Here is a 13,785-nt window from a genome sequence, read left to right as displayed (position 1 = left end):
AACATCACCCTCAAAAGATCAAATACCAAACCAAGACTAAAAAAGAATCCTTAACAGCTATATGTCAAGGATAAAAACTAAATCAATACCTATACTCCCCAATCACCGAGTAATTAATCCCCACTTGAACCCCCAGTACATCCATATACCAAAAATCAATGTCCACCCCCCTCCTCCGCCTCCTCCGAACAACCCCCGCGAAGGCAACAGCAAAAGCAACAGCAAAAGCCAAATCCAAAACCACCCCGGCCCAGAAACCCACCTACAGCCTCCACATCGCCTGTCACGTCAAGCCCAACGCCTCCAGCAAGCGCGAGGGCATCATCAGCGTCGGGCCCGACCGAGTCGACGTATGTGTTGCGGCGGTGCCGAAGAACGGTGAGGCTAATTCTGCCGTGGAGGGGTTATTTGCTGGGGTATTTTCGATTCTTTCTTTTGCTTTCTCATTTCTGCCTGATTATAGTCCTTGCTGGAATGGATTGTGGAGTGCTAATATGAGTGTCTAGGTATTGCAAGTCTCCAAGTCTCGCGTGGAAGTTATTCGCGGGTTGAAGTCGCGGGAGAAGACGTTATGTGTTGAGGGGGTGGATGTGGATGGGAATCCTGATGGGGAGGAGAAATTCCTATCTGATATACAGAGGGTTTTGCTAGAGGCTGTGAAATGATTTCTTTCATTATTCTGGTATCTTATATATTGTTTTGTCAAGGTAAAACGATCTGATGACAGGCGTCTGATACCGCAATCTGATAACAGATCGGACGCGACGTGACATCACGGGAATCAATCCAACCGATCATTTTTTCCGCGACAATCAGTATTCAGTATTCCTTCAGCATTCATTCATCCACCAATACAAAAACAAAAAGAAACCAAAGCAGAAGAAAAGAAAAGAGAGAAACAAATTAAGAATAACGCAAATCACAATGTCTAAGCGAAAACCCTCCGAAGCACCAGCAGCAGCAGCAACAGCAGCACCCAAAACCACCCACCTCACGTCGCGCAATCCCCCATGGACCTATCTCAAGCTCCAACTGTGCGTTTCCCCCTTCCCCCCCTCTCTCTCTTCACCATACTTTCTGAATGAAAACTAGAAGCTAAGCTAACAAAAAACAAATAAAAGAACCCACCAACCCAACACCTCCAACACCACAAAATCCCAACCCCTCGATCCTCTAACGGCCCGAACGCACCTCACCTCCGCGCTCTCCCAATTCCTCGGCCTAACGGGCACGGCTATCCCGGTCGATATACTCAAGATTACAACGCCGGGGTTGGATACAGCTGATGATAGCAGTAGTGGCAGTACCAGCCAGGAGAAGATCGTCTGGGTGCGTGTTCCGCGCGCAGACGCGACTGCTGTGGTTGATGCGCTGAGTTCGTGGATCGGTGGTGGCAGTGGTGGAGGGGGAGGGGAGGACGACGACGATGCGGTTGGGGCGGTTGCGTGGAGGGTGTGTGCTAGGGGGAATCATCTGGGGGGATTAACATGTGGGGGAGGGGAGGATTTATTCTTGTCTTGATTCATTGATATCATATTATAGAGAGGATGGTGTTTATGTGTGTATAGGAGATGGGTAATGAGATATGAAATGATTATACCAGGTCGATATTTTGGTCGATTGGTAGAGGATTAAATAATGATGAAATGAAACAAACTGGATGATATGATATGCTTAACTACGCCGTGAAGCAGAAACAGAAAAACAGAAAACGAAAGAAATCAAGAAACCAAACACCCAATTCCATGCCCGAAACACACCAATCAATGAAAAAAAACCCCACCAGCAAATGCAATTTTCACCTCGACTTCTCTTTCTTTCCAAGAGTAAACAGAAGAGGTCAAACAGACTGTTTACTCCTCATACTCCCCACGACAGTCTCCGCATCGGACGCCGTCCCACCCAACGGTCCAGAGCCATTACTCTTAGCAGTACTACTGCTATTAGTATTAGCGACGACCTTCGTGCGCAGCGCGGCACGAATCTCCTCCACGCTGCGGTCCTTCCAGTTGGAGAAGCCGGCCGTGCTGAGCGGATACAGCACGAGGTTCTCGTCGCGGGTGGCGAAGTCTTCGACGTTCGGGGGCGGCATGGCGGTGATAATGTCCAGCTCGAGGGCGATCTGGCGGCAGTAGGTGTCGAGGGGGAGGTCGTTGACGTCTTGGCCGAAGGGGTTCTCGATTTCGCTGCCGATGGTCGCGAGGCCGAGGATGATGTATGCTGCGACTGTTTTTTTATTAGTCTCTTATTGTATGCAAGTAGCATATGGATGGACAGATGGATAGAGGCGGGAAAGGGGGGGGAGATGGAGAAATACCAATTGACCCAGGAATGGTAACCCATTTCAAGGCATCGTAGAGCTGGAAAGGCAACACAAGCACGTAGATCCAGGCGATCTGGGCAATGGCGATACTGTATGCGGCTGGAAGGGGCGTATCGAGGACTCGTTCGGAGCCGGTGACAACCTCGTTCAGTGTCGCCAGGGCGCTGACTAGCGGGGGTTAATCAAATGGTGACTATCATATCGTCGCGACGGGTACTCACTGGCTTGACCCTGGTGCAAGCTGATAGTGAGAGTCTCATTGGCAATACACCGATCAATGTAAGCCGCCAGATGGTTGAGGATCTCCAGCGGGAGATGACCCAGCGGCTTCTTGGAGCGCTTGATGAGCTTGCGCGGGTTGGACTCGGCGAAGGAAACGCCCAGAGACTCGCCGAAGGCTTTCCAGGGTGTCTTCTTGGGCGGCTGTATATTGACGCGGTCGTGGGCTTCTTTGGCGAAGGTGTCGAGATGGCCGATGAGACCGGCGAGGTCATCGTAGCCGACGTCGGGTTCGAAGCGCAGCTTGTGTTTGAGGGAGATGGCGAAGGCGAGGATGAGGTTCATTGCCGTTCTATATTTAATCGTTAGGGTCTCTTCTTTGGACACTCAGGTGTGTCTGAGGAGACGAACAGCTTTCCCATCAGATCTTCCTTTCCCTGCTCGCCCGGTCGTTCAAGTGTGCTGACCCAGATGGTGCGGGCCAGGTTGCGGGAGGTCTGGATTAGCAGGGACCAGTACTTGCGGCCGTCGGCCCATCTGTAAAGTCAGTGAGTAAATATCCATTTCGTCTGCCAGAGTCACAAGTACCGTTCATATGCGGTTGAACTGCGGAACGACAGGGCCAGACCGACGACGAAACCGGTCACGGTCAGGAGGATGTTATCGATGCCGACTAGAAAGGTCAGTCATCCCAGTGTTCACTATCTCCATCCAGCAGGAGACTCACGGTTATGGAAAAAGAAGGAGATGCAAGTGATGAGGGTCGACCAAGCCGCGACAAATGTCAACGGCAGGATCATCTTCGGCATGACACTGCCGTGCATACGACAAAACGTCGGCCATTTGGAATGTTTATCCAGATCGCGCGGGCCGTGCTATAACGGTTAGACTAGGCGTTCTAACGCTCTGAAATCCCCAACCCTCCAATTGCAAACCCCCACATCATAGGAAAAGACATACAAAGTAGCGGTCCAACTCGCTGGAATTGCGACGGTCGAGCATAAACTGGGCCTCCCGCGAACTAGCTCGGAGATTGGCGAGGAAGGTCGGACGCGGCGTCAACTGGCCCTTGGGGGTCTCCTTCTCCACGTGCACGTTCGGTTGATCATGATGGACGGCGTGTGAATGATGAGTGGCCTGTACGGGAGCCGGACCGTCCCCGGCTGGAGCAGCGGGGGCCTCAGCGGGTGGTGGAGGAGCAGAATGGCTATCCATGATGAACTGATTTGGGTATACTGCTTGTCCTGGGGAATGCAGGGGATAGATCGCTAGATATAGTTTAAAAAATGGAGAAGGAGCAAAAAGAAAGAAAGACAGACAGAAAAATCCAGTGACAGAAACCAGACCAGACTAATCCGTTCCAGGATCCCAGAAGGCTCTGAAGTTACTCCGCCATGATCGGGTAACTTAGGGCTGGGGCCAATTCCAACGCGTCCGTATTAATAGGACCGCCAACGGACACTGCCGTATCTGGATCGATCTAGAACTCCTGGTTTCAGGAACCCCTTCCAGCCTGTCCTCCGTGATTCGTTCCTCAGCTTCGCCGGTGAAACACGGACATGGGTTGCGGCGAGGAAGCTTGGCTTGATTGGAGATGGTGGCCTAGGTTGAGGAACTTTGACTCCACTTAGCTTGATCCTGGGTGTTTTTTTTTTTCTTTCTTTTTCGTCAATTGAGAATTTGACAGCTGTCTGACAGGGGACAAACCCCCGAATCGATAGGTATCTGTCCATTGGCTGACACGTTGGACGGGCTTTGAGAATCAATATAAGATTAAAATTGGTGGCGCTGTAAGCGTGCCCGTCAGACTTATCAGACCAAGTTTCCAAGCCACGCTAAGTTTCAGACTCGACTGGAGGAACGGTCGACCCTGGGATGGGAATGATTGACAGGAATAAGGTTGACGGTTGATTTCCCTGATTCCCTGGTTCTCACCGTATGGGATGTTTTCAAATATCGTGGTTCATCCTTTGCTCCACCCGGAGAATATAATATAGGACGTGAATATAAATTAGCCCGATAAAAATAGACCGGATTCAGGATGGTTTGAAAGGAAGAGGTACTAGGTACTATATATAGGCATCGGCACCGCCGACGGCTCTCGCTCCATTGGGTGATCAGAGGGGAGATCTGAAAATGAACCGATCGATGCCCAGACATGGCCCCATAAATCATGAATTCATAAATTGATATATCTCCGTTAATTGCTAAATACAGCCATTTTCTAACGTCTAACCCACGCCATTGAAACGAACAAAGAAAGGGAAAAAAGCCACGAGGCTATCGAGATGAAGACAGCAGCCGTTGCTGCGCCGGCTCCGGCCCCTGTGGCTGATAAAATCTCTCCGAAGGGGATCGATAATTTGTATCCACCGAAGTCAGACGACTCATCTGCGTCGCTGGCGGGGACTCTGGGGCAATGAGTTCCTCGTCCGACCCGTGGACAGCCTTGTACGCGGCTTCCACGTCGCGCCTCGGGGGGTTCGACGTCGACGACGCTGACGGGGAAGAATAAGAAGAAGATCGGACATGCCAGGCCGCCTTGGCCCAATATTCGTTCCACACCCAGCCAGGGTGGAAGAACGTCAAGACGACGACGGCCAGAGCGATCATGGCGCCCTCCAGCACCATGTAGGTAATCTCATTGCCGGCTAGTTTGCCGTCAAACCCCTGGCTCAGCTCAACGCAGCGGAACACGGACCGGACGAAGACCGCGACGGTGGCGATTGCCAGCGCGGCGAGAAACAAGCGGAAGCTGGGAGAGCGACGCAGGGGGTCGAATTGGGCGTTGAAGCGCACGATGGGGGCGCGCTGCACTCGTAGGATGAAGTCGATGCAGAGGACCACGAACACGGCGAGACTGAGGGCTTGACACGCTAGCCCGGCGATCATGACATACGTACTGATGTCGCGGGTGCCGCTGTCGTCGGCGATGCAGGCGATGGCGCTTCCGACGGCTTGCAGGATGATGGCAATGATGTCGGCGGCGATAAAGGTGAGGGAGTAGACGCGGGGTTTAAAGACGGCGATGCGTTCGCCAAACGCGATGACGATGCGTGAGAGGCAGAGGTAGATGGCGGCGGAGACGAAAGCGGGGCCGATGGTGAGACAGACGAGATATCTATTCTATCAATACGTTTTTTTTTTCTTCTTCTACTTAACGGAGAATACCTACAGAAAAAATGTATCGGAACGGAATGGGTTGTGATGCATCCGGACCCGACCCATGTAACCCAGAATCTCGAGAAGGCAGCCGCCTAACATGGGGATCATGAAGCTCCATGTCTTATAGAAAGAACCTAGGACGAACTGCAGGAAGAAGGCGACGCCAAAGACGCCTAGGTAGAGCGAGTTACCAGAAAACGAAGGCAGGTACTGCACCCAGGCCAAGTCCAGGGGACAGGTCTCCAGTGTGCAGAGCTCCGGATGGTCGAGGAGCGTATGATTTGTTGGAAGGTCGTACATGGCGAGACTGTGCTCTGAGGGGGAAGAAGATGATGATGCTGACGGCGATTGGGGGAGAGCCTGGGTAGACTGACTTTTATAGGTACCTATCTTATCATCGTTTGGGTCAGCATCGGGCTGGTCATGTTTGATACCCCACCGTTAGCTTAAATCTAGTTTATTTGCAATGTTTGGAGGATATGATTTGTTGACTCGTACACGAACCTGCCGATTCGGAATAGATGGTGGATCTGATTGGGGGCCAAAGACGAGGCTGTGATGCGGCTGGAGCTCTAGAGCTCTATACAGCGACTAGTCTTTTGGAACATGTTGATCGTGCGTATTCGTCTAGTCTTCGGTCTATCCATCTGGATTATCAGATCTTGGGATAACAAGCTGGTTTTATCCTATCGACACAAGTTTGGACTTCTCTATACATGTTGTAAACGAATGCCTCCTTCGGACTAACACCATGCATGGAATATGAATGATTCCTAAGTTCAGCTGCCTCAGCTGCCCTGTCGTATAAATCTGCATGCTTACTCTGACCGACATTTCTACCTAACCTTTCACCATCAACAGGGGAATACGTGGTACCGGCAGGGCTCCTGGTCTTGTGGAAGGGTAGAACCACAAGGAAGCCCACTGTGCCCTACCGTTCTCAGTTTTGTTCTATCTTATTTTAGCACTGGTAGATAATAGAGCCATGAGTGTCCACTTATAAAAGCGGACAGTGGTTTTCTAATAATTTTAGCGAGAAAGCCAAGTTCCAAGTCAGGGGGCTCAAAGTGACCTGGTGGATCAGCACTGCCCGTCCGAGCATAAGCCCTAACTGTCCGGACGGTAGTCCATCTATCACTTGCTGCTCTATACAGGATGGGGCGGTTGATCCTGATTGATATTATGGTCATTGATGGGTGTGGGTATTATTATGATTATTCTTCATGATCCAACTACTCAGCATATCCAGCATATTCAAATAACTGTCAAAGTAAGACACGATGTACTCCGTAGATGAAGTTGTTATCATAGTGGGGAAGCGCGGGGCCCTGTCAGCCCCGTAGTTCGCCTTGAACTTCTTCTGGATTGGTGCGCTGTCAATTCTTCACCCTTTGCTTCTCTCGTAAATTTTTTTAAACGAATCTAAATTTCTACTCACTATCTCTTTAGACCAATTTTGCTTCGCTCTCCAGTCATTGATATTACGGCAACTAACTAACCACAACTAACGGACCCACCTCGAATTGGACCCCAACTTCCTTGAATAAGTGATGAACCCTCCAACAGTGGACTCGGTGGAGACTTCAGTGGGGTCTGAGAGGCTTGGAAATACCGACAAGAATATCATCCAATCACACCCCGCGATCAGTCGATAGTCGTGGATGGTTGACAAGCTTGTCATGGCTCATATCGCTCTAGCCCTAAAGTAGGCTGATTTGTTTGATCAAGGTCGGTCAACTCTGCATCTACCGAATGACTATGATACTAAACCATATCTTTCTACTCGGCTCGCGACGGAAAGTGACCGTCAAAAAGTAAGCCGGACGTATCGAGTCTACTTGGTGGCACAACTCGATCACTATTGCACCCCCCTTAGCGGCTGTAGTACCTATGAGGCACCATCCCGGTTACCTGCGCTTGGTTCGGCTACACGTTACTAGAAAAGGAGACGATCGATGGACTTTGTGGAAAGAAGTCTGTCTTAAGCGGACGTGTATCGCGTCCTGCAACAGGCACAAGGGTCGGCAGTACCCGGGTTCCTTGGTGCTATTGATATGAACCTGATCTACTTTCTCCACGGGGCGGGTACCACCCGGCACATGCTGCTCATGAGATGGGGTGGCAGTGGTATCGGCGAGGTGAATGAGTTGATGAAGTAGATGACGAGATCCAGCGATTGAAGAAAGATATTCGGTCCACCTCTCGGAGTGATGCATGGGTACTTGCATTCCGGTAATTACTATGGATCGACGAGTTGCAGCGGGTGCTGGTTATCGATTTCTGGCTCAACATTGAATTATGTGCTGGAGAGAGGGCAGTGCACCGGAATACCGAACGGCATTTTGGCCGGGCTTGGTATAACTGATACCCCAATATCTTCTAGGACAATCCGTACTCACCCCACCAAGCCGCCGGCAACGGTAGACCAACAACAGAGGCATATAAGAGCTATTCTTTCGCGGCTCAGAATTTAGTCTGCAGTATTTGGTACAGTGCTATTATCCTCGTAAAACGGCCCAACCGCCCATAATTCCCAACGACCCTACAATCAGGTATATCCACTGGATGGCAACGACCACCTGCTGGCGATGTCCGTAAGCGAGTGATGTTGAGACCGTGGGCCGGGCGGAGATGCTGTCTTCGTTTTGATGTTCGTTGTCGCGGTCGTCGTTGGTGGTGGGTTTTAGAACCGTGGTCATATCTGTGGAGGGAGGGATGATGGTTTGTTCTTGGAAAGGGTGTTTATTGATACTGTTTTGGTTGTTATGGTCGGTTGCTATGGGTGGTGACAGTGTCGGGTTGAGGGAGGTCGATGATGGAGAAGATATGTAGACCGGTGCGACAATGGAGCTGCTGTCGCCCCTTGCTTTGGTGAGTGGTGAACCCTGGGTACATAAGACATGTCATGGTTGGTGATACACCATTGATTCGGTTGAATCTCGCAAAAGCTAGATGGATCGCTCGAAGGAGAGTTGGATTGTTTATGACGCTGCTAAGTAGTTGAGTAGAATGGGAAAATGGATATAACTGTGTAGGCGGTGGTGTGTACAGCTAGGAGCTGAATATGGATGATGAATCTAATAGTGTAGCCAGATCATCTCATGGGGTATTTTGAGTGTAGCTGCATGGAACCCAGACTTATTCATGTTATGGATGAGGTTGACGTGTATTCTGCCCAAAACTCATAAATTGATGGTAAACCACCGCTAAGAACTCCGTGTCTAGACATAGAAAACAATCCGACCTAAACTCCTATCCGTGCATTGGGAAATTCCTCAATCCCTGGTTAATATGTGCGACGATCGGCGAGCCGGTATCGGCTATGCGGTCGTGATGGTGTATCGAATCGAACCTGGCTTGACCCAGCCCCTCACGTCTCCTCTTCGCCCGTGCTTCCGTCTCTCCTGGAGTGATCATCAGCATTGCCCTAATATTGGACCAAATCAAATGGAAGGAAAAATAATACATACGGAATGTACTTGACACCCGCCGACTCCAAGCTTGTGATAATCTCGTCGGGAAGCTGCACGCGTTAATCGTTGTCCCCTCTCAAACAGTAGACATGGTGTAGGACTCACCGATCCAGTCACCTTCACCGCGTATGTCCCAGGCACGTAACTATCCAGCCGCTGCCACCGCGCCACCCAGCTAGTCACCGGATCCCGCACCGTGACCAGCCCTTCAAAGACCTGCGAGGTGCATTCCTGGATGGCGTCGTTGTTGTTGCGGAGGCCGAGGACGTCGTCGCAGTTGGGACAGCCTTCGCGCATGAATTTCTAGAGTACGGCGACTGCGTCAGGTTCCATTTAGCGAGGGAGGGGCGGATCACTCACGCTGTGCAATTGGACGAGCGAACACACCATGCAGGCGCGCAGGGTGCGCTGCTGGCTGGGGGGGACGTAGAAGGACATGTACTAGGTTTTAAGGCGGTATTCGTGATTATTATAAGAAGAAGCAAAAGAGAAAAAGTGAAGGACTTTTCAGTAGAGAAGCGTAGTGTTGTCCAGAAGCTGACGATGTTGAGGCTGGAGAAATCGCCCCCGATCGGTTGCTGGACGGGCAAATGCCAAGCCCGGAGATTTCAACGGAGCAACAAGGCGGAAACCGGACCAGTCAAAGAGAATCTTCCATCAGCATCTCTTATTGTGAATTCCTTCATTCTTTCTGTCCGTCTACGTCCGGTTGGAGAGCGTGTGTTGATTTCCCGACTCTCTTGATTTCTGTCTGATTTACTGGTGATTTCTTCTATCTCCACTTTCTTTTTCTTTGTACGAGTTCTCCCCTCCCTTGAGAGTGAACCCCACGCTTTTCTCCCCTCATTTTGCAAACCCCTCCTTCGCCCCCGACTATTCGCAACAAATTCCACCCCATGGCTTCGCCGGATTTCGAGGCTGCCACTGCCCTTAAGGTGCAGGGCAACAAGGCCTTTGGTCAGCATGACTGGCCTACCGCCATCGACTTTTACACTCAGGCTATCGACAAATATGATCGCGAGCCGTCGTTCTTCAGCAATCGGGCTCAGGTATGTTGCGGCTCGGGACGAGCAAACCCTCTCTTTCTTGCATTTCTTTCTCTTTCCCATGGCTTAGGGATATCTGCAAATACTTACCACGATCTTGACAGTGTCACATCAAACTCGAGGCCTACGGCTTTGCTGTCGCGGACGCCACCAAGGCGTTGGAGTTGGACCCGTCCTACACCAAGGTGCGTTAAACTCGAACACCGCATGCGATGGAGCGGATGCGCTTCTACACGGGATATACTTTGGCCGGTGGACTGACCATCGGTAGGCGTACTGGAGGCGAGCGCTGGCCAACACGGCCATTCTCCACTACAAGGATGCCCTGAAGGATTTCAAGACGGTGGTGAGGAAGGAGCCCGGCAACCGTGATGCGAAGATCAAGCTGGCCGAGTGCGAGAAGCTGGTGCGCCGGTTGGAGTTTGAGAAGGCGATTGAGATCGGCGACCCGCCGTCTGCGTTTGAGGGCCTCGACATCGATTCGATGGCGGTCGACGCCAGCTACGACGGCGTGCGGATTGAGAACGAGATGACCCAGGAGTTTATCGACGATATGATCGAGCGGTTCAAGAACGGCAAGAAGATCCACCGCAAGTATGTGTTCCAGATCATCAAGGCCGTCAAGGATCTGGTGTACGCGGAGCCCACCATGGTCGAGGTTGGCGTCGAGCAGGATCGTCGCCTGACGGTGTGCGGTGACACGCATGGTGAGTTTTCTCCCACTTTTGTTTCCTGGTGAAAAAAAAAAAAAAAAAAAGCCTAATAGAACTAGGACAATTCTTCGATTTGCTCGAGATCTTCCGTCTCAACGGATACCCCACCGATACGCACGCTTACCTGTTCAACGGTGATTTCGTGGACCGCGGCTCGTGGTCTACGGAGATTGCCCTTCTCCTCTACGCCTACAAGTGGCTGCGTCCCAACGGTATTTTCCTCAATCGCGGCAACCACGAGACGGACGACATGAACAAGGTGTATGGATTTGAAGGCGAGTGTCGGGCCAAGTACAACGAAACAGTCTTCAAGGTCTTCTCGGAATCCTTCTCCGCCCTGCCCCTGGCCACGTTGATCGGCGACAAATATCTCGTCCTCCACGGCGGTCTCTTCTCCGACGACAAGATCACCCTGGACGACATCCGGAAGCTGAACCGTCACAACCAGCGGCAGCCGGGCCAGCAGGGGTTGATGATGGAGATGCTCTGGACCGACCCGCAGACGGAACCCGGTCGCGGACCCAGCAAGCGCGGCGTTGGCCTGCAGTTTGGCCCCGACATCACCAAGCGGTTCTGCGAGAACAACGGGCTGGAGGCCATCATCCGCTCGCACGAGGTTCGCATGGAGGGGTACGAGGTGGAGCACGACGGGCGGTGTATCACGGTGTTCTCGGCGCCCAAGTATTGCGACTCGACGGAGAACAAGGGCGCGTTCATCAAGATCGGACCGGAGCTTAAGCTGGAGTACCAGGTCTTCGATGCGGTGCCGCACCCGGACATCAAGCCGATGGTGAGTCTCGCTTCAACATTCGTGTCCAGCCGATGCTAATCTGTCTTCCTCTAGGCCTACGCACAGAACTCGATCATGTCCGGTACGATGTGAGGGATTATCATATCTCTTCGACTATATTTTTCTTTTCTTTTTTTGTCCCATCCTTTTGCCTTCTCTATGCCCTAGGCGCATTCGTGGGCGATCCAGCAGCGAGGCAGAGGATTTCTGGACTAGAGTTCCACACGCTGGCATAACGCGCCTACCTAGTAGATAGACCGATACCCTGGCGTAGGAAAATGGGAAAAGCGATCTTGGAGTAGATGTCTTGTCTTGGGATACGGGATACCCGAGCGCTGCATGTTATGTATTGAATCACGATGGGAGGACGATGGCACGTTTTGCATAGCGAATTCGATATCTTTCCAGACGTATTGTTTTGTTTTGTTGTGATTGTTATTTTATTTTGTTACCTGGAGTAGTCAGTATTTCTTCGGTTGAAATTGAGTCCGATCTATAATCCGGCTTGAAGGTTGCCAGTTGTTGATCTGTAGGAAAATCTTGTATTCCACTACTTATCCACCTTGCACTTCTTCTCATCGCTGTCTTTCCCCCCTCTATCTATCGATCCTCTCTCCTCTTCCCAATTTTCCAACCTTCTCTCCCACCCATAAAAAATCTTACTATTCCCACAATGGACTCCGACGGTCAGTGCAGTGTCGTCATGCCCCTCCTCCCCCACTCCCGCTCACCAACAGACCGCAGCGCCAGACCCCGCCAACCGTTCCAAATCAGCCATGATGTCCGCGCATGAACGGTGGCCGATAATCCTCGTACGATATAGTCCCTCCCTTTCTGTGATAAACAACTAACTTATGTCCGCAGACCGGTGCCATTAATGACCTCCACCGCAGCGTCGGAGACGCCACGGGGGAGGACCGGTGCAGAGAGGGTAAGACAATCATCGGGGCGCTGGGAGCCTTGAAGTATGAGTTACAGCATAATCGACGGATGATGTATGTTTTTTTTTAAAACTCCTAATCGACGAAGAAAAAGAAAGAATAAGACGAAAGAAAGAAGAAAGACATCTTAATAATTGTTGGTCCAGACCCCTCGACGATGATGATGATAATGACGAACCCGCGATCGCGGCATCCAAGCAAGAGCTCCAGCAGCGGGGATATCCCGCCTGGTATGATGCGCCGTGGCTCTTCGCCGAATGTTACCTGTGTGCGTTGAACTAGTCCCCCCACCGACGTCCGACGTCAGAGATCAGACATCAGACGTCAGAGTCAGAGTCAGATTGTCCAAGCGATCATGATCATCAAAAATAAGGATCATCATAATAACAAGGTACAAAATGGAATCAAACAGACCGGCGCATGAGCACCCTGTTCGCCAAGTCCCAACACTGGCAAGACTACGAGGTGTTTGCGCCGCAGAAACTAGCATCGTTTCAATCCGCTCAACCGGCAGTTGTCGAGCTGGCCATCCGGGACCAGGACCAGGAACATCGGCAGCTAGCGGCAGTCGACACGAGGGCAGACAACGACGAGGGGATGAGGAGGAGCCCCGGACAGGCGGAGAAGTTGCTGCTGCTGGGGATTGCCACTGTGTCTAACGACGGACAGGGATCCTTCTGCACGCCAGAAGCAGTCGACCAGGTCGGCTACGGTCATCCCCCGCTTTCTGAAAGGGAGTTGGGTGCTGTACGGTTTCTCTTTGGGCGGTGGAATCGACTTCGATGAGATTCTCCTCCTATCAACGGCTCTGAAGAGTTGACTTGTCTTACTTTGGATTGGCCTTTTTTTTATAGGTAGGATTATATGTGTCTATACAATTCTTTCACAATATTCCATAATATTTCTCAATATATTCATACTTATTTTTTTCCAGCACTCCGTATAAGATAGTTCTTTATCATTATTGAATTTATAGGTATTTCTATCATATTCTATATAATTTCATAATATTTGGGAAGTCTGAAATCCATAATCTGACCCAAATAAGATGAAGGACTATTTTAGCCCAGTGTGGAGAGCGTCGGTCTGGGGTGATTTTTCTCTCGTGTTCGGTC

The 13,785-nt window shown here is 51.1% G+C and overlaps 7 protein-coding genes across 7 annotated transcripts; 4 read left to right on the top strand and 3 right to left on the bottom strand.

Annotated features, from left to right (window-relative positions):
- Positions 1-44: 44 nt before the first annotated feature.
- Positions 45-715, top strand: BDW47DRAFT_79513 (DUF167 domain-containing protein). The gene has a single exon (XM_024819877.1). It carries the CDS (start codon positions 159-161, stop codon positions 504-506), a length of 348 nt encoding a protein of 115 aa, XP_024668312.1. The 5' UTR covers positions 45-158; the 3' UTR covers positions 507-715.
- Positions 716-924: 209 nt separating this feature from the next.
- Positions 925-1,521, top strand: BDW47DRAFT_129202 (uncharacterized protein; the record flags this gene model as incomplete). The annotated part of the gene is made up of 2 exons (XM_024816958.1): positions 925-1,034; positions 1,122-1,521. The coding sequence occupies 2 exons, from the start codon at positions 925-927 to the stop codon at positions 1,519-1,521; spliced, it is 510 nt and encodes a 169-aa protein (XP_024668311.1).
- Positions 1,522-1,662: 141 nt separating this feature from the next.
- BDW47DRAFT_79479 (UPF0187 domain membrane protein) lies at positions 1,663-4,030 on the bottom strand. The gene is made up of 7 exons (XM_024819876.1): positions 3,503-4,030; positions 3,270-3,417; positions 3,131-3,215; positions 2,954-3,079; positions 2,545-2,894; positions 2,318-2,491; positions 1,663-2,226 (listed from the first exon to the last, which is right to left on the bottom strand). The coding sequence occupies exons 1-7, from the start codon at positions 3,755-3,757 to the stop codon at positions 1,841-1,843; spliced, it is 1,524 nt and encodes a 507-aa protein (XP_024668310.1). The 5' UTR covers positions 3,758-4,030; the 3' UTR covers positions 1,663-1,840.
- Positions 4,031-4,822: 792 nt separating this feature from the next.
- BDW47DRAFT_134420 (RTA1 domain-containing protein) lies at positions 4,823-6,007 on the bottom strand (the record flags this gene model as incomplete). Its single annotated transcript, XM_024818073.1, has 2 exons — positions 4,823-5,663; positions 5,718-6,007. 2 exons carry the CDS (start codon positions 6,005-6,007, stop codon positions 4,823-4,825), a joined length of 1,131 nt encoding a protein of 376 aa, XP_024668309.1.
- Positions 6,008-8,773: 2,766 nt separating this feature from the next.
- Positions 8,774-9,701, bottom strand: spt4 (transcription elongation factor SPT4). The gene is made up of 4 exons (XM_024814186.1): positions 9,541-9,701; positions 9,286-9,483; positions 9,178-9,230; positions 8,774-9,111 (listed from the first exon to the last, which is right to left on the bottom strand). The coding sequence occupies exons 1-4, from the start codon at positions 9,616-9,618 to the stop codon at positions 9,078-9,080; spliced, it is 363 nt and encodes a 120-aa protein (XP_024668308.1). The 5' UTR covers positions 9,619-9,701; the 3' UTR covers positions 8,774-9,077.
- A 153-nt stretch (positions 9,702-9,854) lies between these two features.
- ppt1 (protein serine/threonine phosphatase PPT1) lies at positions 9,855-12,150 on the top strand. The gene is made up of 5 exons (XM_024819875.1): positions 9,855-10,229; positions 10,331-10,411; positions 10,498-10,933; positions 10,999-11,729; positions 11,784-12,150. Exons 1-5 carry the CDS (start codon positions 10,077-10,079, stop codon positions 11,820-11,822), a joined length of 1,440 nt encoding a protein of 479 aa, XP_024668307.1. The 5' UTR covers positions 9,855-10,076; the 3' UTR covers positions 11,823-12,150.
- Positions 12,151-12,312: 162 nt separating this feature from the next.
- BDW47DRAFT_112524 (uncharacterized protein) lies at positions 12,313-13,737 on the top strand. The gene is made up of 7 exons (XM_024814185.1): positions 12,313-12,415; positions 12,480-12,541; positions 12,594-12,724; positions 12,817-12,938; positions 13,083-13,524; positions 13,605-13,646; positions 13,719-13,737. Exons 1-5 carry the CDS (start codon positions 12,403-12,405, stop codon positions 13,454-13,456), a joined length of 702 nt encoding a protein of 233 aa, XP_024668306.1. The 5' UTR covers positions 12,313-12,402; the 3' UTR covers positions 13,457-13,524; positions 13,605-13,646; positions 13,719-13,737.
- Positions 13,738-13,785: the final 48 nt, after the last annotated feature.

Source organism: Aspergillus candidus, assembly GCF_002847045.1.
Source record: "Aspergillus candidus strain CBS 102.13 unplaced genomic scaffold BDW47scaffold_66, whole genome shotgun sequence".
Lineage (NCBI taxonomy): Eukaryota > Fungi > Ascomycota > Eurotiomycetes > Eurotiales > Aspergillaceae > Aspergillus > Aspergillus candidus.
The sequence above is the reverse complement of the archived record's forward strand: the minus strand, read 5'-3'. Positions and strand labels throughout refer to the sequence as shown.